The following is a 25289-nucleotide window of genomic DNA, read 5'->3' as shown; positions in this document are numbered from 1 at the left end:
ATTTTCTAGGTTTAATTTCGTTCACGATTCAATCAATTATTTCAATACATGTTTTGTATCTATGGAGATGTTAATATATATCACATATCCATTATTTGTCCTCAAAAATTTCGTTTTTTTTTTTTGCATCTAGCGCAATTGGTTGTAATAAAACGGTTTGTGCAATGTAACAGTGACAGATATTGCATAATAATTATATTTTTAAATAATGTTCCTTATATCTCTGAAGTGAAAATCTGTGATTCAGAGTCGAGAGAGAGTGGTTTACATTGCTTGTGATACGAGTGTTATTCTTTCTAGGAATAAGAATGAGATGAAATGTATGTTAAAACTCTGATGTTGTTTAAAGTTTAGAATAAGGAAGTCAAGATTAGTTATAAGCCTGTTTTATAAATCTCGTTAAATTAAGACTTAAAGGCATTTTTGCCTATATAGTTTTATTGCTTATGTGATGTCAGTGTAGTTTATTTTTAGTCGTTAAATTAAGGCATTGAAAAACGCCGCATTTCTTATGTATAATTTTGTTTTTTTCTGTTCTTTACTATTGTAAATAAATATTTGTTTACCTAAAATTGGGATTGAAAAGTCATCAAATTATTTTATTCAGAGTAAGTTACATATGACTGTCTTTCATAAAACTGTTTAAAACAAAGTTTCATTGTTTGAAGTATCGAAAATACTTCTTTTTAGAAACCTAAAAGATCTATAAAATAAACTATTATTTTCCTATGAACTATGCTTTTTATTTTACACTTCTGTCCGCTTCGACTGCGCTGTACATATACAGGGATCGCGTGTGTAACTCTGAAATAATTTTTGAAACGGGCCCTGTAGTCCCTGAGATTAGCGCGTTCAAACAAACTAAGGTGCATTTATGTTATAACTACCGGTACGAGTAATCTTATCTAATGACAAGATTACCCCGTGTAATTAAAGAACAATGCCGTTCTAGGATAATTTATTTTAAATTTTGATAAAAGTAGGCTCGATCTACGTACACCACAGTTTTTTGCAACTATGAAAGAAATCCAAAATTTCAACAGAAGCTCTTTCACACAAAATAAAAGAAGAGGTACACAGTGGTATAGTTTTTAATATTTTAAAACATGTTTATTTAAATAAAATCTTTAATTATTAAAAACACTATAAATAAATCAATCCTTCCAATTTGGAACTAAACCATACCAAACTCTGAAATGTTTTAACAATTTTATGAATTCAACTAACATCAGCTATACTGTGATACTTATAAACAATTCCAATATTTATTGAGAATGATATTAAAAATTTGAACACTCATGTTAATCATTATCATTGATTTACCAAACAATATAATATAAACTATAATCACATTAAAACTGCGCTACAATTGCAGAAGAGTGTTATATAATACTTTTTGTATATCAATGATGTTTATAAGTTATGCCAAATGTCTATAATTATATCATTACTGTCTTATATTTTAAAATGCATAGCCATAGTACAACTAATTAAAATATCACACATTTATTACTATTCTAGAAGATCGACATTTAAGTAAATATTGAACATAGATTATACATTTTATCGACTATTGAGATTGAGAAAAACTAAATAATAGTAGTTTTGGTCTCCATGATTAAATATTGTGGGAAATGACTAGAAATTTATCACACACATAAGCTACATACAGCAGCAAGCTTTCATAGATAATGTTTAACTTTCAGCAACAAATAGTTTGGGCAACTCTGTTTCGAGGCGAATTACTCTTACAGTCGAAGATAAGTGCCAATTATCATATGGATCCGATTTCTTCACCCCATAATTCTCTGGAGCAACAAATGTACTGTAATAAGATATTAATTCGTGTGATTGATCGCCATCTAAATCAGCAATGGTGAGAGACTGTTCTTGGTATTCTAAATCAGGTTGGCAAGTGGGCAATGGAATGTTGGAGTTTATCTGTCCACGCACACATATCTGAAGTATGTCCGTTTGACTAACATTCACATGAATATAAGTTTGCAATTTATCAAACGCAACTAGTACAATTCTCTCGGAAATATCGTGAGCTACAAAGTTGTCGTATTTAATGAATGACGATATTGACGCAATGTTGATAGAGGGGCGATAGTAAAATTTGTCATAAGTATTCTTCGGGCTTGAATTCTGCACATTGTATCTTATTTCGTCAATTTTAAGTGCACCCTTTGCCAGGTGTGCACTGTTCCACTGTCATAATTTTAAAACAAATCCTTGAATCGAGTTTGGGAATGCAAACAAACTAGGCCTCATTGCATAGACATGATTGGCTGTGTACTCCCAGCTCACATTTGTTGTACCATTGCGTTCGAGAATCAGCTTCAAACTCACTTTACAGGAAGTTGGGCATTCACCATAATTCTCTACTCTTAACTTACCAGCGCCATTCGTATACACTTGCTTTGTGTTTCCAATATTATTTTTCAAGCTTAAATTTAGTCTCTTGGAGGTTGAGGATGCAGAAGGGGTCTCATTTGTGGTGCGATCGAATTTTAAAAGCTTTTTATAGAGTTCTGGATATATTTGTCTAACAGCCACTGATGTGCCATTCTTGCATAGATAAGTAATATTAGCAGTTTCATTCAGAAGTTTGACAGAGAGACAATTATCAATGATCATTGGATCTCCTATAATATTACCTGTGGCACCAGAAATTATGAGGAGTGAATTATGATTAGTGTTTGGATAAACGGTTGCAACTGTCAGGAGATCATTTACTTTATCCTTATCCATATCTTCAACGACCATAGGGAAGTCAATTGCTGCTATATTACTAAATACTTTTCCTTGCTTATGAATATACCAATAATATGTTCCTGACAATGGATTCAAGGCTGCAAGCAATCCTTCAGTACCTGAGACTATACAATCATTCTGCTTATCATTATTGACATCAAGTATATTACAATTGATTTCTGTAGGAATCCTAGTCTCCCTTGTGTACCACCCAACTTTTCCTGTATTGCCTACTATTAACAAAACTCCATTCACATTGTCATTGTTATTTTGATTGTTTTTCATGTGGTTGCCTCGGTAAATAAATATAAGGTTTTTTGTATTAGGTATTGCACCATCAACTACTTGAACTGCGCCGGATAACTCGATTTCATCGTAAGGTACTTCCCAGCTTGTACTTTTATCTTGCCATTCTTTATTTGCACAGCTGCCTACATCCGAGCATGGTATTCCCCATAAAAATATAACAACAGTAAAGAGGCAAAGAAAAATCGAAGCGCCAAAGGCGCATCGGCGCGGGAATGACATTTTATTAGAGGCATCGGATTGTAAGAAGCTTACGTTATCCATAGTGCTCTCCATGGTGTTGAGATTGGTATTGTAATCATCCATATCGCTCATACTATAATTTTTTGAAGATTGAAGGCCGCTATTGTAATCAACATTATTGCAACTATCAGAGGCTTTAATATGAACTGCATTTTGCAATTTCTGATCGTCTTCGGAGTCGGAATCTGACACAAGCTGCTTTAGCGGTGCATACGTACCACCATTTCCATTCGTGGACATGACTGTCTAAAGTAAAAAGACTTTCACATGGCGAGATTCAAGGATTTGTAAATTCACTGGGTTAATCACAATAAGGAATACAAAAATATTATCTTGGTTTGAGACTAATAAAATCAATACCTAGTTGGCTTGGTAGGTACTCAACTGCGCAGCGGTGTTTATTTTACGTGACAATTGACTTGACAGTGACCTGTGACACTTAGATCATACTTCATAGATGTCTAATACCCGTAGACTAGAGAATATAATATATATTATTATGGTTGTTGTAAATACCTAAATATTCTATGAATATTATCGGTTCCGCTGAGCCACGAGTGCAAAAAAACATTGTCATGGGACGGCCAACAGGAGTTATAACTAATCGTACGGTACGATTGGTAGAAAAGAAAACCAGGCATACTGACGCCGTAACGCGTTACGTAACGAAGCTGTTTACCATTCCATGCGAAGTTACCATTTCAACAATTATTTAGCAAAAAGTCTGTCCCTTGTACATGATTTGTTTTTTATCAAAAAATGAGTTGAAATAGGTGGTTATATCGCAATACTAGTAGATTTAGTCATTGATTATATACATATAAACTGGGATGAAGTTCTGAAAAGAAACAATTCTTTTCTGCCTGGAAGGTACCACAACAAAAATGTAAGTGACCGAATGACAACAATACCTATTTTATCACACAAAGGAAATAATCATTTCAATCAGATGAAAGCCCATCGAGTTTCGTAACAAAAAGTTATAAATCCAAACACTAGCAGTCCTAGACAAAATTTAAATCTTAACCATATATTACGTTACAAAGTGTAGAGAATTAATACTGCTATTAAGGATCTCTTTTAAATTTTTCTTACGGAAACAAAACGTGAAACCCTATTTCAAGGACCAAGCTGGCGGCACTAAGGCTAAAACTTTGCTACTATAACTAAACCCTTCAATTCCACCAAAAATTGCGTCCCAGAAGCGCACGCTAAGACCCTTAAAATTAAACATTTTAAAGGACTACATTCATTTATTAGATATCGATTAAGCGTAATGTCAATTGATCTAGAATCAAGTTAGGCAGTCAGTTAATTTTTTCAGTAGATCTATTTGTCTTACGAAACATCTGATGTCGAATGAACCAAATAAATGAATAGTTTTTTTCGCGTTTTCCAAGGAAATGTAAGAAATAAAACCATAACATAGAGGCAGAATGTATATTTCTTTTATATAAATTACTTGCAGTTCTTTTCATACATTAGTCTAACATTAAACACATTTCTATTATGTCACACTTATTTAAATTGGTGCTTTAACTTAAAAGAATGGTAAGATTAACCAAGGAATAATATGCATACATTTTGAGGCTGAAACCACTGTTTTGACTAATAAATAATTTAATAACAGCGATTTGTTTCCACTAAAAGGTCCTCTCGTTTCGTATCGTAAGCTAAAATTTAATTAACGTACAGAAAATCCATATACGATCTACAAAGCAAAAGAATGCAAGCATACGATACGATTCGTGAGCAAGTCTAATTTATCTGTCGCCTAGTTTAACCTAGTTGAGATTATTGAAGGTACATACATGATTTTATATATATTAGTGAATGTCACGAGCCACGCTTACGTTTGGACGATCATTACATGATCGAAATTCATTTTTGACATACATCGCCTACACTAATTAAAATTAAGAAATAAATAGGAATACAAACAAGAACTATTTACAAACTCAGCCTCAAAAACACCTCCATCTATTTAATATCATTGTGTTTATTTCCATTGATGGCACATTTTGTACATTTCAACTGTTATGTGATATGGTGTATTAAGCTATCATAGAATTGAACCTTTATATAATACAGGATATTTTTATATAGGAACAAATTAATATTTACTGAATTATTATTAGCTTTAACCTAAGTTAGTCGAGAAATAAATAAATAAAAATATATAAGCTCTACAAAATATTGTGATGATATTCTTAAGATAATGGACAAGATCGGCATCAACTTTGTATTTTGTAAATAAAAATCGGTGACAACAGATGTAAATCCGTGTTATATTATTGAAAGGAATCAGTCTTGAATTACATAGTTACACATTATATACAGACAAATAAACTACCCGACACAGATTCATACACTTTCACTATATAGCATATTTGAGTCCCATATTCAATACTATTAAATAATACACAAGTTACAATTACCTAAATGTTAGTTGGTATATAAAGGAGCCCGCCCTTTACCTAGCATCCTGTACTAGCAACACAATGGGAACGAGTATGAACTATTGTTGCCATACTAAGTGGCAAAAATTCACTAATACCCTAATATCTTCACTAAACTCTCCAATTCGACTAAGTAAACAGATCTGGTGTTAGATTGAGTATGGATACTCCCCGAGGTACTCTATGAGCGTCGAGGGCAGCGGTAGCAGCCTGTGTTTGGGGGCACACCACAGTTTCGGCGTGAGGGGGTTAGAGTCCAGGGCTTTGTGGACAGCGAGTCGAGCAGAGTGGAGAAGGCTCGGTGGTGACTGTCTCAACGGAGTCTTGAGTAGGACTGGCGAATGAGCACACCCTTCCCGGTCCACCCACACAGTACCAGCTGACCCACGAGCTCCAACACTTGTATAGTGCTGCACTAACTCCACAACACACCTGAACCTGGGCATGAACCTGGCTAGCGGCCTGTCGCAGTCTAACCTGTAAAATTGTATATTTTAAATAAGAAAAATTTACATGTTATATAATGATGATAATGTATAGATGAACCATTCGATAACGAACGTTTAGCTTTAGAAAGGTATAACTAATGTTCGATTCATAATAATTCAAGGAATCCATAATGTCCTTACACAAACAATACGTGTAGGTAAATATTAATAATATTTCGAATATTAAGCTAATCGGGAGTAACAGCAGAATAAGGCATAATAACATTGACGCACACTATATTGAATATCGTAACTTTTATTGAAAAAAAAAGCTAGTAGAGAATGTATTAATGACATCAGAGTAGGTACATCGCGATTAGCTGTAAGCGGTAATGTCAAAGCTATTTAACCCAGAAAAATCGCAATACTAGGAAGAATTACGCCCAGTGCCCACTGCACATTGGCTTGTTGCCGGTGTTGACTCAGTAATTATCTAACACACGTAACATGTTTCGTAAATAAATTCGATAAATGATCCTTAAATATATCAATTGATTAATGAAGCAATGACTCAATTTCTTAAAATACGATGATAACAAGTCTGTCATACATATTACTCATGGAAATGTTATATATATTAAAGAAGTTAAAATCAGTCTAAATATGTGTAGTATGTATCCACTAAGTATGTGTCCACTAAAAAATTTATTCTGCATAAATGAAAACATTACAATCTGTAATAAGTTGGTGTATAATATATATAACGACTAGCAGCACGTCCCGGCTCCGCCCGGGTAGTAATTTATCATCATTGAAATAATATAAACTATCCTATCTTTCAAGTTAGAGCAAACTGCAAATTGTGTGTAAATTTTATTAATATCGGTTAAGTAGTTTAGGAGTCCATTGTGGTCAAACAATGTGACACGTAATTTATAATATTAAGATTACTAATACTATTACTCGTAGTACTATCATTTGTACGATTTATCTTAATCCTAATTAAGTAATCATTATATAGATAAGAAGCTTACCTAAAAAATCCTTGTTCATAATGCAGCCTTACGGACGTAGGGCCTCGTTCTGTTTGCACGGACAAAGAGAAGATAAAATTTCTATCTCCAGAATCCCGAATCACAAATGCGCCGACACTTGCATCTTTCAATAAATTTCTTGCACCCTGAAAGTAATGAAAAAACAAACATTAAAATACGAAATCCATACTAGGGTCCACATAAACACGGAAGATGTCGAATATTCTAATTCTCTGATATATTTTTTGCATATAGATAGAAATTACATCAGGTGGCAAACTGGTGTATAAGCAAAAATTAAGAGATCGCTGATCGCATACATATTAAATCAGCATATATTATACACTTCTTTAGATTCCTAACGGCAACAACAAACGCACGCACACACATCACGCAAGCTACTCGACTACCATATAACAATAATTATTAATACATACTAATTGTTTTTTTTTTTACATAAAAATTGTAAACATGTTCAAATTAGTGGTGTAATGTGCATCAATGAAATAAATCATATATTTTATTATAAAATCCTTTGATTTATTACATTTTTAACCATTATTGTAACTCATATTATAACAATAAAAATTAATTGTATATTATCAGTGAGATTATAGCAAATCATATAAATTTTCCTGTTACAATTACTATTGTTTTTATTAATTTAATCTATACTTTGTTTTTATCATTTCTGTGTAAGAAGGTAATTAATTATTATGATATAAAAATTTATATATAATATTCAAAAGTATAGAACAAGCAGCCAAACACTATATTTATATGTATGACCTAAAGATTTCTATTTACCTGCCAATCTAAGTTTCCATAGTACCACCCAGAAAGCCGCAGAGCTTTGAGAGTATCAGCTAATCGTCGCAGCTCATCATTATATGGTGAAGGTATTAAGGGGGATGAGGGCACATTACAGAGAGGTGAATGCGGCAAGTACGTGGGCTGTATGGTGAAAGGTGGTGTGAGAGGAGTGGTCTGAGCCTTGGCACACGACAGAGACACACGGAGCTCATGCCTGCAGTTCGGGCAACAAGCTACGCCGGTCGACCAACTGTTAAGTGGCACCCCAACTTCGACGCACGCATCTGTAACAAACAAAATATATTTGAAATAGGCTTAAGCGCTTTAAATAGAGCAATTACACATTGGCTAATGAAAATAGTAACATAAGTGTTTTTATTGCAGCCATGTGTGTTTTATAGACTGAAGATAAGAAACTTATATCCAGCATAGTAACAGGAATGATATTATAAAAATGCGAATTATAACTTTCCGTAGTTTGTGTAATTTATAAAAATACATACAACATAGAACCTAGATGCAGAATTTGTATTTACTATGAGCTTATATCATATACAGATTATACAAGTCCTGCAGCATTAGATTAGCCAACCAGAATAATTATAATAAATAAGATACATGACCAAAAATATGAAGATTTATCAAATTTCATGCCAACAAAATAATGTTGTTCAAAGTAACATTTTATATCTACACAATTTATTATTTAGAACAAATACTGTTCAAATATAAAAATCAAATAGGGTACAGACAAATGTTTATTAGTTATCAACATTTATCTTATTTACCACTATGTCCAAAGTCAATAAATAAATTAAAAAAAAGTTTATTATTTTGTGATTATACACACAATAGGTTACTTGAAGATAAAGGTTCTTAATACTTAAGTGACATAGTACAACTCTTGCATATCTGCTCATGATAAAAAACCTAAAAAAAAGGTTAATTCTGTACAACATAAAAATTTCTGTACCTACAAAAACAAGTTTACATTGAAATGAAAAGCCTCTGGTTGTAGTTACTAGTTACTACCAAGTAATTCTTATCACATGCTATGAATAAATTCCCTTATCATACAAGTATAAAGCTATATTTACATTGAAACGATAAGTACAGTAACTTGTATATGAACTATCGTAATAAGAAAAAAATATTCTTAGAATCATACTTTTATAATCATTTTAATATAATTCTTAGCAATTAAATTATTATGTTTTTTTTTACTTTAAAAATGTTAAATATACGCAAAGTTTAGCGATACTTATTATTTTCGTGTAATGCTAACTCACTTTGTGTAGGTAATCTTCGTGCTATAGTCATATTTAAAGGGCGGATTTTTACTTCCCGCCTTTCAACCAAACACATCTGCCGTTTACTCTTCGGTGGATTAATTGTTCCACCTGTTTCGTCTTCAGAGGCCACGATTTTTAAAATTCACTCAAACGTAAAGTCAAAAATATTCTCCTTCCTATTCATTTGAATACTACTTTACGAATATATCGATAAAGCGAACACTGTGACCCCACGAAGACAATTTTAATATTTTACGAAACAACTTTCACTATTTCCAGTCACGATCCACGGCATCCGAAATCCAAACGTCAAACACACCGCGAAAACTTTCAAAATAACAAACGACACTTGCTAGTGATGTACAGATAATTGCACTATCCAAAGACAACTTGAAATAATTTTTACGTTGGTATTTAGAAATGTTAAATTAAAATGTACAATAAATTCCGACTAGTAGTGAACACAACAACACAACGCGATCGCACGGCGAATACTAAAATGAAATCTAAATACAGTTGCGTATAAAGTGGGGGTCGGTGCGGGAGGACGACGCGAACGGCCGAGTGAGCTGTGAGACTCAAGTGACGAAACTCGAACGCTCAGTATTTCCGAGAATTCATTCACAAACGAACAATAATTATCTAGTTATCTAGTCATTTGCTTGCTATCTTCATTGTATTGTTTGTACGTGTCAATCATTTCTAAGTAAACTCACATTCATATCTATTTTTTTTATAATTCATTAATAAGAATCACGATGAGACAATTCGCCGAAGTAGGTTTTGTATTATGTAAACAATCCATAGAATAATATATAATAAGGCTTTTTATAAAAATCTAGTTCTTCTTTATATAAAAGTATTAATTTACTGCGCATTTTAGTCGGTCTTCACAAAAAAAAAAAAACTTAATAATATATTCGTATCAAAGAAACCATCCTCGCTACTTTTCGTTAACTACTTACCTGATTCCATTTTTTACTGCGATGGACATGACTTGAAAAAAAGAAACGGTTTGACTAAATAGTTAAATAATGCGTGACCCGGTTACAAGAGTTCAAATATTTTTTACTGTACCGCGAGCAATACCATAGTCACGTTCTATTCATGGAAGTGTAACTTATCAGTATCATATGTAGAGGGGAAGGTAGGTATATCACAAAATTGTTTTCGAAATTGCGTTTTACATAGAATTTTGATAATATGCAATATCTTTATTTTAAAAACATAGTGATGTTACTTCAATTCTATAGCACATATAGGAAAAATTCTAAAAACTTTGTTCAATATTAGATTCGGTAGCCGATGAAGCATTGATAGCGATCCTTTTATATTTTGATAGCAGAGTTACCAGACAAACGCAGGTGTTTGGTACGCATACAAAATTCGAACGTGCCATAGAGAGCGAGTTCCCCGTAGTGCGATTATATTTGGCGTTCTCGGAATCACCTACCTGCATTGAAAAGCTTTCACATCCAAGAACCATCTGCCGTTTGCACAGCGCTCTCACCGGCCGCGGCAGCTGCGTGTTATTTATTGTGATCTCGATTCACAATAATTATATAACCCCCTATCAAAATTAAGTATTATTGTTGTGCGCAATCGTTGATGCGTAAATGTGCTTTTAACATAACAGCTGCACATCAAATTGTTGTATTTACAATAGTATAGTATAATCTCTTTAGGTACGCACTCAACTATTTTGCCATTATTATACTGAATGAAGTTTTCCGTGCCGTGGATATCATCAGAATTATTTGTATGTCCTAAAATATTTTTCATTTCGCAGTCCGAGCCTAAGCGGTAATAAGTTATATGACCAAAGAAGATCGATTAAATATAAATTGTATTTATGTATGCAGTTTTCACACACATTGCATTATATTAGGACCATGTAAAATTATATTATGATGACCATGTAATATTACATTAGCAAAAAATGTATGACCTATACTTATTACGTGCACAATTAAACACGTCTAAATTTTACGCTTGGCGCATTTACCTAAAAACGTAAGTATTTTTTAAAGTCAACTTTTCTTCTAAGTGAATAATCTAAATACTGGGATTTTATTTTGAACTGTCCGGCAGTTCTTGTTAAATGGTAATAATAATACGTATTTCATTCCGAAGACAAAAAAAACACCCGTTGCGTTGAATTGAGACCGTTGTATCCGGATGTAAATAAAAAAAATCTAATACAATTTACGAACGGAATAGGCTTGCTTAATAACAATACACGAAAGTTAATACGTAAAATAGCATAGGTAAACGTTATTCAAAATTAACTATTCGATTTTATGAATCTGTAAAAAAGTTACAGCAGTTGTTTATGTTAATCTTATATTTATCATCAGATCAAAACGTTGCTAAATTCAACGACATAGCTACATGCAAATGCATCACACGCTATTTGCGGCTTATTAATTCGTCATACCATTACACAATCCGACTTGATAAATAAATACAATTGATAATTATTTTAAAACGTGCAGACCGTGTCCTTATGGGTATCAAACCATAATATTGCAGTCTTCTGGGAATTTACTTGAACAAACACGGGAGGTGGTTGAACTGGCAATAACATGTTTATGTACGATATAATCTCAATAGTTTGATTGTATTTTACTATTCTAAAATTTATGGTCGTTGATTATATGTTAAAAAAATATTTAAACTGTTACGGTAAACATGATACTTTTATTATGAATTCTTCTTAAGACTTCATCGTAAAATCTTTGAAAAGTGCCGACTATGACATAAAAAAGTAAACAATGTGGGTTTGGCAAAAAGACGTAGGTTATCCTGTGATTAAATTACATTAATCAGGCTTACAACCTACGATCTTATATTGTTTTACCGTTTTCTCTATAGTTCCTACACAATTGAACTTGTGTAGCGACAGAATTTTAATTTGAATACGAAATGCGATAGATTTTATATTTGACTAGGGCTCAGCTATGCCCGAGGTACCTACTTAATATTGTTATAGCCTATAGCACTCAAGGATCATGTACATTTAAAACAAAAAAATATTTTTTTAACAACCAAACTCTTCAGCTTTATATTATTGGTATGGAAGAATAGACTGTAAAAACTTTTGTAATATTTAGTAGCCCACTTAACAAATGCTCAGATGTATATAAGAAAATTACACGTAGGTTTTCTCAAGATTAAGCTTATGGCACTGAACGTAACAATAAACATGTGTTTATTTTTGTTAATTGAGGAACTACAGAATCGTCCTAAAATAGTTTTCGACTGGGGAGTAGGTAGTGAAATTCCGAAATATTTGAACACATTTTAATCATGGCAAGTTGCCATACAATCTACTTGTAATTAAATTGTGTAATAAATAAAGCAAATGTAACAGAAGATTAACCTAGATTTATTATGTGATTATGAAAGGATATTAATATTATTTACTGATAGATTATTTATAAGAAATATCGCAATAAATTCGATGTATTGGACATTAGACTGAACTGCATTTTGTACTATATACAACACGACTTCCATATGATTCCCAATTACATATAAACTGGCATTATAGATTATTACATGGTTCTGTAACAACTCGCATTCGCTTCGCTCTATATCACAGGAAAAAAACATACCAAAGGTTCATACATCTTTAACTAACAAAATGTATTGCTTATTAATTTTTATACAACTTTTGGCCTTCTAGAAAGATTAAATTATCAACTTTTGTTTATAGTTAGTGTTACGTAGTGCTAACTCCAGTAACACGTTACTTGTTATTCTGCATCGAGTTCGAAACAAAACCCGAACTTCGTTAGTTCCAGTGAGTTTAGATATTTAGAGTTTAATGTAGTTCCTGTAGCAACATCTACAATTATAAGTGCATGTGTAAAATTATTATATCGGATCATACTTGGAATGTAAAACGAATGCGTTAGAACCTTGGTTTCGCGAAATGTTATTATCTATGAATTTCACGGAGTTGTTATAACGACACGTATACTAGTAATATGAAACAATGCCCATAAAGAAAGTTACACCCACATTCGTTATAATGCTCTCGCATGGTATTGTTACTGAAGGTTTTCTCGAATTCTCTGTTGTATGACAGTGTCTTTCTCAGAAACGCCTTTGTCGCTATTTATAAAGTGTACCTATTATATTCTGAAAGGTGTTCGTTACACCTTCGCCTCGATACGTGGAAAAATATGAATAATTTTGTACTTTGCATCCGCTTGGCTTTTAGAATTTTTAAATTACGATGTAAGGTAAATGTGGTTTTAAGGTATATATATAGACCGATTAATTTACTGTAGCAAATTGGTACGTTTTTATACAGCTACTTCTAACGTAAAATATTTTCTTCTTTCAACTTTCACTCGCTTTTATTTGGAATATGGGAGATCTTTATTTATGCCGTGTCGTGTTATTATCAATGCAAAATTGTATCCTTCCACATAACTACTTACACGGTAACATATACGATGATAACAGATTTCATCGAATTCCTATTGCACCACATGTCACATTTATAATAAAATCTTTGAAAACAGTTTAAACAGTAAAAATTTAAAATAAACCGAAGACGATAACTAAAATAATACAAAAATTTATAATTCATTTTAACAACCAATTGAACCGCCTTCATGGTATGCACCAGCTTCAATTAAATAAAAAATAATCGTAAAAATAAGTTGACCAAGTAAAACATATTAATAAACAAACAAAAAATACAGTCAAATTGATAACCTCATTCTTTTGAAGTTGGTTAAAAAATTAACACTAAAAGACAACAAAACCTCACCGATATAATTCGTCGAATTCATTACAAACAGCCTTTCGCAAGCGTTTCACTGAACATATAATATGATATAGCTTATTGATATACACGTGAGATCATACCAACATTTTACGATAACTGGACGGTTTAATAAGCGCCCGTTAGAACTTGGAAATGAACTGAACTTTCACGTTGCTAGCCTTATATCTACATGTAATATTATGATGCACGTGTACACAAAATATTCTGTTTTATATTTAATTAATTATGAAATTTATTCAATTTAACTTCCTAGATGTACTCGTAAACTCGTAATTAACTGGTATTCATCTATATATATAAAATTCTCGTGTCACAGTTTTCGTTGCCATACTCCTCCGAAACGGCTTGACCGATTCCTCTGAAATTTGGTAAGCATATTGGGTAGGTCTGAGAATCGGCCAACATCTATTTTTTATCCCGATATTCCTACAGGATACGGACTTACGCGGGTGAAACCGCGGGGCGCAGCTAGTTGGATATAAAAAAATAAAAACAGGTCATTGTTGTTAAAGATATTATTGATGTAGAGGTTCTTTTTTACAAAATACGAAACTTTATAAGACTGCAAAGATAAATTTGAATTCGTAATGAGTGAGACTACAACTACGAAAACAGTAAGCGAGCGAAGCTGCACGCTGATAGCTAGTCGAATAAGATATGTCGCGTCATGCGAGAATTCAGTCAAACCTAAAACGATTTCTTTGAATTCGTCTCATCTGTCTATGTATCAAGTGTATAGATCGGGTTGCTATGACAACGCGTCTCTCAATCGCGAGAATTGTGAATGATTTCACCATTAATCTTCATTATGCGCGGTATCGCCTTTCCGAGGTTATTCATCTATTTCCCTACAAAGTGGTTGTTAATTATCTGTTGAATTTATAATTTACTAGAAACTATTATCTCTTGCATCAAACGTTCTCTAATTGCATTGTCATCATATTTATTTGTTTCCTCTCATGTCATTATGTACTATTCCATTCAACTTCGTGCGTTAATACACAATAAAAATACAGTAAACGTACTGAGCGGTTTTAATAACATATTCTAGCTAACTGCCAATGGTATATATTCATAAACGCACCGTTAACAACCAAATAGGTCAACATTTCTTCAAACTCAGCTGTGATTAAATTATATACGGATCTTTCATTTAGGTGTCACTTGAAGACATTTATCAGTAAGTAGCAACACCGTTTAGCAGAATTAGAGCCGAGTGCTTATTTTGTGGGTGTTAAAAGTAAACTACTAGGAAACACTCGTCATGCCGCACATTATCGTTATGAAGAAATATTCACTGAGTCACAGGGCTGAGCTCGTCGAGTTTCTTTGTTTTATTTTTGTTGCGTCCTTGTAGTAAAAAATAACAATTCTAAGTATAAATATTTCTGGCAACCCATTGGTCTGGATGAAAAGCGAATCTGCTTTATTGTAAATACAATGAATTCCTGAACAAACGCGCAAATTTTAATCTATATACCATTCTTAATACCAATAATATAGTAATGTGTCCTATTCATTAACAGTATGTAAAAACATTTCCAATATCATGTTAATTAAAATCAAATGTTTCTGATTTAAATAATATTATAATATATTTGTATCATGTCATAATAAATCAGAAGAGGAAATTAAAATAAAATAATTATAATGTAATAATGTATGCCTATAGAATGTGTTGTTAACATTTAACAATGATGTCAACACAACGGAATTTAAATTTCGATTGTTGTAACAGCTGTTGTTGCCAGCTCGTTTGTTAAAATTCACGTAGAAATGAATTATCAAGAAGTAAGAGCAGGACATTGCGAAATTAATTTATATAACGCAGCAAAAGCGCCGTCGTTTCTCAGAAGGCGATTTAAATGTTCCGCGAATAATCGCATGTCGATATTAAAACACAATTTGTATTATTACGATATCTTGGATATAAAATATCCGAACGTATTTCCGAGAAGGACGTCTAATAAAGACCTCGAGTGCTTTCGATACCTTAATTGGTTAGTTACAAGAATATGCCACTACCTGATAACTTCTGTTGATTTGATACTTTTTTCCCACGACGCGAATTCATTATGGAGAAGGTATATATATAATTGACTATGATATATTATGCTGTCAAAGTTCAGTTCGAATAGTTCTTTTTCTTTATTTTAATATTATTTCAGTTCATAATTTTAGCTTATAATTGCTTAGTTACTTTCGTAATAATTTTATATTAGGATATTCCCTCTTTGCCAGTTGCCACTAATGCATTCTGTTTGATTAATCAATGTATTTATGCCCATTAATGAATTTGGCGCGAAATTTTTACAGAGTTTTGAATTTGCTACTTAAATACTTCGACTTTAAGGTATGAAGTTGTACGCTTCTTTGCAATTTTACATTGCAATCTAATTTCAAAATTTGGCAAAAATACATCGAAATATGTAGGTTCAATTTCCAAAATATACCAGGTCAAGTGTTATTAATACATAATTAATCAATTGCAACATGAAATGGTATTTAATCATCCGTGATATGGACGGATAATGATATTATATTTTAACGAATAATGGATATTCAATTAAGACAATAATTTGCACAAACGGTATGCTAGCTTTCCGACAACATTTTGTGCTCAATGATAATATTATTAGCAAATACAATATACATATGCAATACAAATACCCTTTATGTAATAAAAGAGACCGACCATTGCGACAACAATACGGGTTCCACAGGCAAAATCCCGCAAATTCGTTAAGTTCACTTTAGATTAATTGCATAATTTAAATGAACTCATTAACGACCATTATGTAGCTTTATACGCACTATATGTTTAATGAAGGTAGTTTTAACATTGCCAAATAAAGTTTTTTAAATATTACTTTTATATACGTCTCTATACAGGTTGGACAAAAACGAATAAGAATTGACACATAACATCGCATTTCAATAAGCGTAAACGTATCGCTCATGAATTCTTTCACATTTCATTGTTCCTACTACAGGTTTTGCATAGAACCTTACTATGACAACACTTGGTGATGGTAAGCAGCAGTTCCGTTGGTGGAATGAGCGGTGACTTTCGAAGTACATAAGGCTTTCTTCTTTTCAATCGTCTTCTGTGAAATATTGTCTTATTACTATAAAATATTGAGTAATTTAAAAAGTAAGCCAGTCTACGGCACCTCCCTATGTTCAGTTGAGTTTTTATCCTACATACAAACATTTGATCCTACATCAGATACCTACAACTGAATTATTGTACAAGTTTTCAAGCTCGGAAGGAATTGGTCATGAAATCTGTTGCTGGCTCGGATTCAGATATTGACCAAAAGATCAATAACAATATCTAAAGATACGTTTCTGTCGAGTATATGGCCAACGTATCGACAAGGCTATAGATACTGGAATATACATGTATATATATACATGGGGAAAGAATTGCCAACCAGAGCAGGGCATTTGAAACTGGCTGGAGTTTAAATGTATGTAAATTAATGTGTAATAAAAATATTTATCTTAAATACTTAATCAAATTCAACTCTTTGATCTTAATACTTGCTGTACGATTTGTATCTTACAGTCTAAATTAATTTAGCGAGTACATGTATATTTACATGCAGACAGTTATATTTGATAATCACTAAATCCGTCCACAAAGTAGCATTGATATGCTACTGTCCAACGCCGATCTTCTGTGTGGGTGACCACACCCACAAGGAAGACTCACACGTACCAACGTTTCCCAGTGCGAGTGGGCCCCAACCGCGTCAAAGCATGTTCGACTCCCACTAAAGCAGTAGGTAGAGACTTGTCTCTATTACAGACTTAAAGCTAATTACGACTATTTCTCATTTAATGAAAAATATAATGTCACTGCAACAAATATTTATCTCAGCTCTTCAGAGCTCGATTTTCGATTGAGCACTTTGAAAAGCTTTTAAGAGTAAATTGGATGCCGGGAGCGAGGGGATTTTACTCCAACCTTTATGTGAGTAAACGCAAATAAAAATGTTCCGAATATTTTTCACCCAATGTTGTTCTATTTTATATTGCATTCGGTTTAACGATTTTTATAATTGACTCTTTGTTAAGTTTGATACAGTTCATGTTAATTAAAATTTAATTTTAAATGATGAATCAAACAATTTCCTTAAAATAAGTTCAATGGACATTGATACTTGATACAGGACAGATGTAACTAAGATATAGATTTCATCAATGTGTTCAAAGAGCAAACTAACTAACAGTTTTAATGTTGATTGATAAGGAGGGCATTTAAAATATAAGTACGTTTTAAACAAAATCGGCAGGTTATAAATTAAATGAATTATAATACTAACCACCCTCCGAAGCACCCTTGCCTTATCTTATTGATATTAGATGTCAGTTTTCACACTCTTCAGATCAGCACTTCGCGTAAAGATATTTAAAAGTGAAACAAAACTTACAAAAAGGAATTTAACAATTACCAATAGCATACCTAATGTTACTCCATACTTTAGTGGACAGTAATATATACACGATAATAATATTTTCCGGGAACTCAAATGCAATAAACACGGCCTTCACAAAAAAATCGTAACATGTACAACATATAAATAGTCCAGTCTTTTTCCTTTACACGTACACTGTGTATAGATCAGGATATTTGTTGAGAATAAAAGAGAAATACAATTGATGTTTCGTTAGTCACTCAAGAATTCCTTAAGTAGGTGGGTACGAAAGGGCCGTTCACTTTAGCCTCTGACACCGAGGCGAGGCCGCACGATTTCATCAGGTTTTCGTCGCCTACGTACTTGTTCCTGTTCTAGGAGAATTGATCAAAAACACGTATATGTGAACAAACCTTCGTGCAGGTAATATTTAAAATAAAATTGAAACGACTCTACAGATAGAGAATAACAGATTGTCGCCAACTGTGTGTGCGTCGTCCTTGGTACCCGAAAGGAAAAGGAGGACGATGACAATGATGGAAATTCATAATGTCCGAATTGGCCTCAATCCAGTGCCAATAAAAACGGAGTGTGGCGCGGCTCTGAAAGCTCATAAAGACTTTGGCAATAAACGTGCCGTTCCAATGTAGAGTTTCGCTGAGCAACCTTCGCGTGTTCTCAGAAACTTCGACGACCGGTTGGTCGTTCGACGCTGCTGATTCTCGGAACGACAACTCGTGGCCGTTTCGATTTTTTAAAATAAACGTTCCGTTATAGACTTAGTGCATAGCTAAAGACTCATAGATGCACAATTAGATGTTATGTAACCCATTAATAAGAGCGACTATTTATGTCGCGAGCACGCCACGCTTCCGAGTGAAAGGGCTTCCTACTCTGAACTTGTTAAACTGGTTGTTGGATAACGAATTTGCCTCCATTCACGCGTTCAGTATCACTACAGGGTTTTACTTACCTAATGAAAATATAATCTTACACGTGGCTAAATATAACATACACAAGAGAGTTAAACAAGCGTCACTACGTCTTATCAGTCAACATATGACTCGCGTTACAAGCAATACGAGTAGGTATAATATGCTGTTTTGCTGACGTAAATATACAAATGTTACGCGCAGACCGTTTGAATGATCGACTGTTCGTCACTGAACAGGTGATCTAACTCAACCTTCACCTTATCGTAATTTATTGTGATACTATTCAGTATGCATCGCTTGAAAATAACTTAAAGAAATTTTATTCTAATTTAAAACAAAATGCAATTCCTGGAAGCGTTTGTTGCGTAAACAAGTAAATAACATTTAAGAGATTTCTCAGATCTTGCAATTTGAACGGCGGCTCTGAGTATTTATAAAAAATCCACCATCAGTCGATATTAAAACTAACGGCAGCATTGCAATCTGAGCTCTGTGTTGTTTGTGTTAGAGCTATTTCGGTGCGGCAATGGAGATCAAAGCAGTATTTCAATCAGTTCATTAGGCGAAACCGTCGGTCGGCTTCGCAGTATTCCGCTATTGAAATTTAAACTAGTTTATATTCCAGAAAACGTTTTTGCTTTTCCGTTTTGTCCTAGGGCAATGGTAACAGCGATGCCCAACCGTGACCAAGTAAAAATTATGCCATTTACACCGAAGTCTTACTCGCGATACCGATCCTTATAGATAGTAAGCAACTTTTTACAAAGTATTTAAGGAGATAAATGGGTCTATATAAATTTATTGAAATGAAATAGTGCCAACGTTTGATTGATTGTGATAGTTTACGATCATTTTTAACCTTATCCGTTTTTTGTATTGGAGTTAACGGTAAACAGCGGTGAGCATGATATCATTTCTAATCCTAGTTAATGGGAATTGATTTGATTAAATCATTTCAAGGAAGTGCAATTAAACTAAACGTGCATAGTTTCCTTTATAAACGGTTATATCATTCGCAGAACTTTTGATCTGTTAGTGACTAGAAAACTTACATCATTTATTACTCACATCAACATCGCTGTACAGTTTTCACAAAGATGACTTCCTCATAACTTTATGGAAGAACTTATATTACAAGGCATAATGACTATAAGTTCTAAGAAGCATAACACGAGGCTCATACACAGCTCAGATCAGAAAGCGTTAAGTAAAATTTAACGGTGTGTCAATCTTAGGTTTTTCGTCATTCCGCGAACAATGGTGTATGGTGGAAAAAAATGGGCATTATACTCGCCATTTCTCATAACAACCCTCGGGTCGGAGGCTTCTGAGGATTAATTACGCGTTCCGCGTAGGGCCGCCACCGGGCCATTCGATTCTCGGTAAACACGAATCGAAAAAGGAGCAAAAACGGACGCGGCTCATTCCGAGAACACGCATACCTGCGCCAGCGCACACATCCCACCTTCCGACGTTTCGATCCAACGCACATTTTCCTAGTAGTTTGTCTTCGAATGAATCTCTTTTTCATATTCCTGTTAATGTTATTTATCATAACGTTCCAATGATTGATTGGCTCTATTTGTGTTAAATGACATTGAGGTGCTGATAAGAAGGATTTACTTTTGAAAAACAGTAAGTATATTGCAATAAGCATGTAGATACATGGGCCACCTACATAAGTTATGAAATAAAGGCAACAATGTGACTAATTGAAAATTAAAATAAAGAGCCAAGCGCTGTCGGCGATTCTGAGAATATTCATTTCAGTTGTATATGGCCTGCCTTTGTATTGCCTCAACATGTTTTTCAAGATAAAACCTTTGCCTAGTAGCTTGCATAGTCAAACGACGTCGATGACACCGTTTTCTGGGAAACGGTGTATGTTTGCATTATGCAATGCATTACGGCTAACATAAAAGCATAGTATTAGTTAAAGTAAGTACAATCTATGTATCATTGTGAATGCAGTTTATAATCATGTTCTGAGAACGCTTTAAATTCTTATTTGCAAGAATTTTAATCTTATGATTAACCTAACTAGCCTGTAAATCACGTTTATTACTATTGAACGACTATTTGCATTTATCAAATTTATGCATATTTCCTTGATGTTTATATTTATACGGTAAGAAATTTAATGCTCTAAACCACAATGCTTTTACGATCCATTTTCTGGGTATAGTATTTCTTTATGATGTTCAGTGTATAGGGATATTTAAAAGATGTCGAGAAGGACGAGGCAAGGACAAGATGTCAATCAACAGCAAAACCGTAACTGGTTTAACACCCAAATTTTTATTACCTGTACTTGCAACGAAACAAAAGCGGCAATTCTTATTAATTGTTACCACAGGCTACTACGTAAAAAGTGTACAACTCGTTGTAGAAATGAATTTAAATAAAATCGAAGCAACGTTAGCTCTTGGTCGAATGCATTTCATCCAATCCAAGTTCCAGCAACGAGTACAATCGCATATTGTTTGTCATTTACCGGGAACATCAGAGACTGGTTTACGGAGAACTATTATTGCCTTTGTTTATCGGCGAAGGGAGACAATGGTGTTTTTTGCGTGGTATATTACGCCAAAGAGCGACCACTCAATGGCTGTTGTTGACTTTTATTGTTCTACGATGATTATTTTCGTAGAACGTAGCTATTATAGGAACAATTTTATAGAAACCGTACTGAGAACTAAGAGGACAAATTATAAGTACCTACCTACTGTTATTTAAATTACGGGGAAATTATTATTTCCTACCTTGATGTTGATTACTGACATTGGATTCTTCTTCTACTTAATGCTTTTTAAATTCCAAAGGAATTCTAAAGAGAAGGAAAATATAATTTCAATATATAAAATCATCTGAACAGATATGATATTCTCTTCAAAGTGAAAGCGGTCTTTGGGCTCGGTCACACACAAAATTGCACGCCGTACACCAATTCAGTTTCACTCTGTAAGAAGTGAAATTAAATAATGGATAAAAGCATACAACGTTTGTGAAAGTAGTCCCCACTTAAAATTACTTTAACACTTTCTAATCGTGCAATATGTTTATAAATACAAACAGGCAGCAAATAAAATGAAAAGGATGGCATATTTAAATATATATTTTGATCAAAGCTAAGCGCAATCTCTGCTCTGCTCTATATACAAATTAAATATTTATATATTATGATACAAAAGTAGTATTTATAGCTAACGAAAGATTGTCTAGGCCCACTATATAGACGAGAGGAGTATGAACTATGAATGCGCGATGTTACACACAATACTGACTATTGATTGTGTTGCGTAACGACCGTTTGTTCGCTTAATAGGCTTTAACATTAGTACACCGTAAACCGCATTATATGGGCATATTAATTTCAACATAATATGAATAGCAATATTCTTATTTCAATAATGCTTATGATAATTTTGAATGTCGCGAGGAAATGCTCGGTATCGCTGAGGTATCAGATACCCGCAAGTTCGCAAGGAATATAAAAATTGATAACATATTAAGATTCAAATTGAATTAAGATAAAAATGACTATATCGTCGATATAAAAAGTGGATTCTTATTAGTCTAGACTCTGATAATATTTATTACATCGATATTCAAGAGAAATCTAAATATAACTGTATTAACTCATCTTTATTATATAGCTTGAGATACTTATATAAAAAAAAGGAAAGGAACATAAATTCTACAAATTTATCTCATGTGTTCAATAAAGCTTCAGATAACGTGACAATGCAAATTGTTTTCAAATGAATGCCGTGTCATTAACACGCTCTAACAACGTACTTGTATACGCAAACATTTACCATAACTACATTGAATCGATCTCATCTATTATTCAAGCTATTCGGTGTTATATGAAATTTAATATCAGTATCTCCTTACACCCTTGTAGTAAGGATACTATTTTACATAAACCTCTAATGTAGACACGAATCGATATTAATATAGGTGTATGTAAGCGTTTTTAATTATCACGTGGAATGGGAGTGATAAAAATTACTTACCAAATTTATCTAAAGATGAGGTCAGAGGTTGAGAACGGATAATATATTCGAAGAAATTTAATGTATAGCGATATCATGGTTTTAATAGCTCTTTATTATTATAAATTTTTTGCATTATCATTTATCTCTTGCGGAACCAGTGAATATAGTTTTTTTTGTAATTTTTATTATAAAAATGGTGTAATATTTTATATTGTGCGTCAACAAATATTAAATTACAATACTTACAATAAATTACATATGTAATTAATCGCTTCTATCATAAGGACTTTAGATGATCATTTGAATAAATATGAGAAAGCTTATTTTTAGTAGATCGATAGAGGTGTCGATCTGATCGTCGCCGATTCGACGATCGAATAAATTAATAATAAAACTACTATTATATTTCTTATTCTGGAAAAACAAATAGATACTTATGTAATAACAATATGTAGATAATATTACTTATTAGACTAACTATTTATAGCATACATAAAAATTGATATCAAAATATGTACATATATACATACTAGTTTACCGCCCGCGGCTTTGTCCTCGTGGTCAAAACGTACATTAACATGGAATTGAGAACTTACTCACTAACACACTTTCGCATTAATAATTTAGTAGAAGGATTAAATATTTTTATTTCCTCTACACACTACATTTGGACCTCACTTTTTATATTTATATAAAATGATACAATATATTCCTAATAATATTTATTATTTTTATAAAAATAAAAGATTGGGAAGAAACTGGCCTTCGAGACACAGTTCACCATTAGTTCGAAGGTCAGGGTCTGTATCATTTTGTACTACTGTTTCTGTAATAATTAATTCCTTAAAAACAACGCATAGTATTAAATGTAGATGACCTGAAGACCTTAACGATATCAGTTGGCGCCATTCATGATGTCAGTAAATTAATTCGTTTATTTTGACGTCCTCAACAAACAACTTTCATGTCCCTCTAGAATTTTCTCAACTTTATAGTTTAGTCTTCTGAGAAAAACAATTGTTCTATATATTTCTTATTATAAGAACTCTTACCTGGTAGTTTAACCACCATTTGAGGTGTGAACGAATGGTTGGGATCCAATGTAAACGCCTTAAAAGACAACTGAACACAGAAACACTTCAAGTCCACTTTTAATTATATTTCCTCAAATCCACTTCATTTGCTCTTTCGATTCGCAGTAAACTCTATAAGCAGTTTCGTAGAAAGAGAATGCACTGGAGAAATTAATTTGCAGAAACCGACGTCGCTGGCGGCTGGTCGTCCGCGTGCCGTGTCAGAAACGTTTTCTAAGAAAGCTCACATTCAATTTCACTCAATGTCGAGAGTATTTATCACAGATAACGATATCGCAACGGTAGGTAAAAGTTCGACGAGGCGGGCTGTATCGACGTAAGCCCTCTCCTGTGTACGAAAGTCGACTGGCAAACGTGAAATAAACACGCGGGAAGCAAGCGAACGGCAGCGCAACCCGCGCGCGCCTTCTCTACGTTGCCCGACGTGCCCACACTTCCAAGAACTACCAACCTTGACGTTTCGAAGAAATAACTCAAGGCATTGTAACTTATTTTATATAAAACTTATATTTCTTAGAGCACGCCATCCGGCGCGCAGCTGGCGTTGCGACTTCTATGGCGGCCCCTCTTCGACCTTTGATTGTTACGTTAGAAATATGTCTAGCATTATTGTATCTATCAATCATGTGACGTACTCGCCCCCTGTTCCCAACAGACGTGGAAGTAATAAACGTGTTGGAGTTCATTCACTTCGTAGTC

General features: G+C 33.3%; 2 protein-coding genes across 3 annotated transcripts; both read right to left on the bottom strand.

Annotated features, from left to right (window-relative positions):
• Positions 1-1631: 1631 nt before the first annotated feature.
• On the bottom strand, positions 1632-3730 carry LOC119832694 (protein FAM234A). Its single transcript, XM_038356412.1, has one exon. The coding sequence runs from the start codon at positions 3544-3546 to the stop codon at positions 2215-2217; it is 1332 nt and encodes a 443-aa protein (XP_038212340.1). The 5' UTR covers positions 3547-3730; the 3' UTR covers positions 1632-2214.
• Positions 3731-4732: 1002 nt separating this feature from the next.
• On the bottom strand, positions 4733-25037 carry LOC119832695 (suppressor of cytokine signaling 2-like). 2 transcript variants are annotated; one of them, XM_038356414.1, is made up of 4 exons: positions 24549-25037; positions 8035-8324; positions 7228-7373; positions 4733-6242 (listed from the first exon to the last, which is right to left on the bottom strand). In XM_038356414.1, the coding sequence occupies exons 1-4, from the start codon at positions 24565-24567 to the stop codon at positions 5915-5917; spliced, it is 783 nt and encodes a 260-aa protein (XP_038212342.1). In that variant the 5' UTR covers positions 24568-25037; the 3' UTR covers positions 4733-5914. The 2 variants fall into 2 exon arrangements, with proteins under 2 accessions (XP_038212342.1, XP_038212341.1); XM_038356413.1 differs by lacking the exon at positions 24549-25037 and adding an exon at positions 9330-9834.
• Positions 25038-25289: the final 252 nt, after the last annotated feature.

Source organism: Zerene cesonia, chromosome 15 (assembly GCF_012273895.1).
Source record: "Zerene cesonia ecotype Mississippi chromosome 15, Zerene_cesonia_1.1, whole genome shotgun sequence".
In the NCBI taxonomy this organism is placed as follows: Eukaryota; Metazoa; Arthropoda; class Insecta; order Lepidoptera; family Pieridae; genus Zerene; species Zerene cesonia.
The sequence above is the reverse complement of the archived record's forward strand: the minus strand, read 5'-3'. Positions and strand labels throughout refer to the sequence as shown.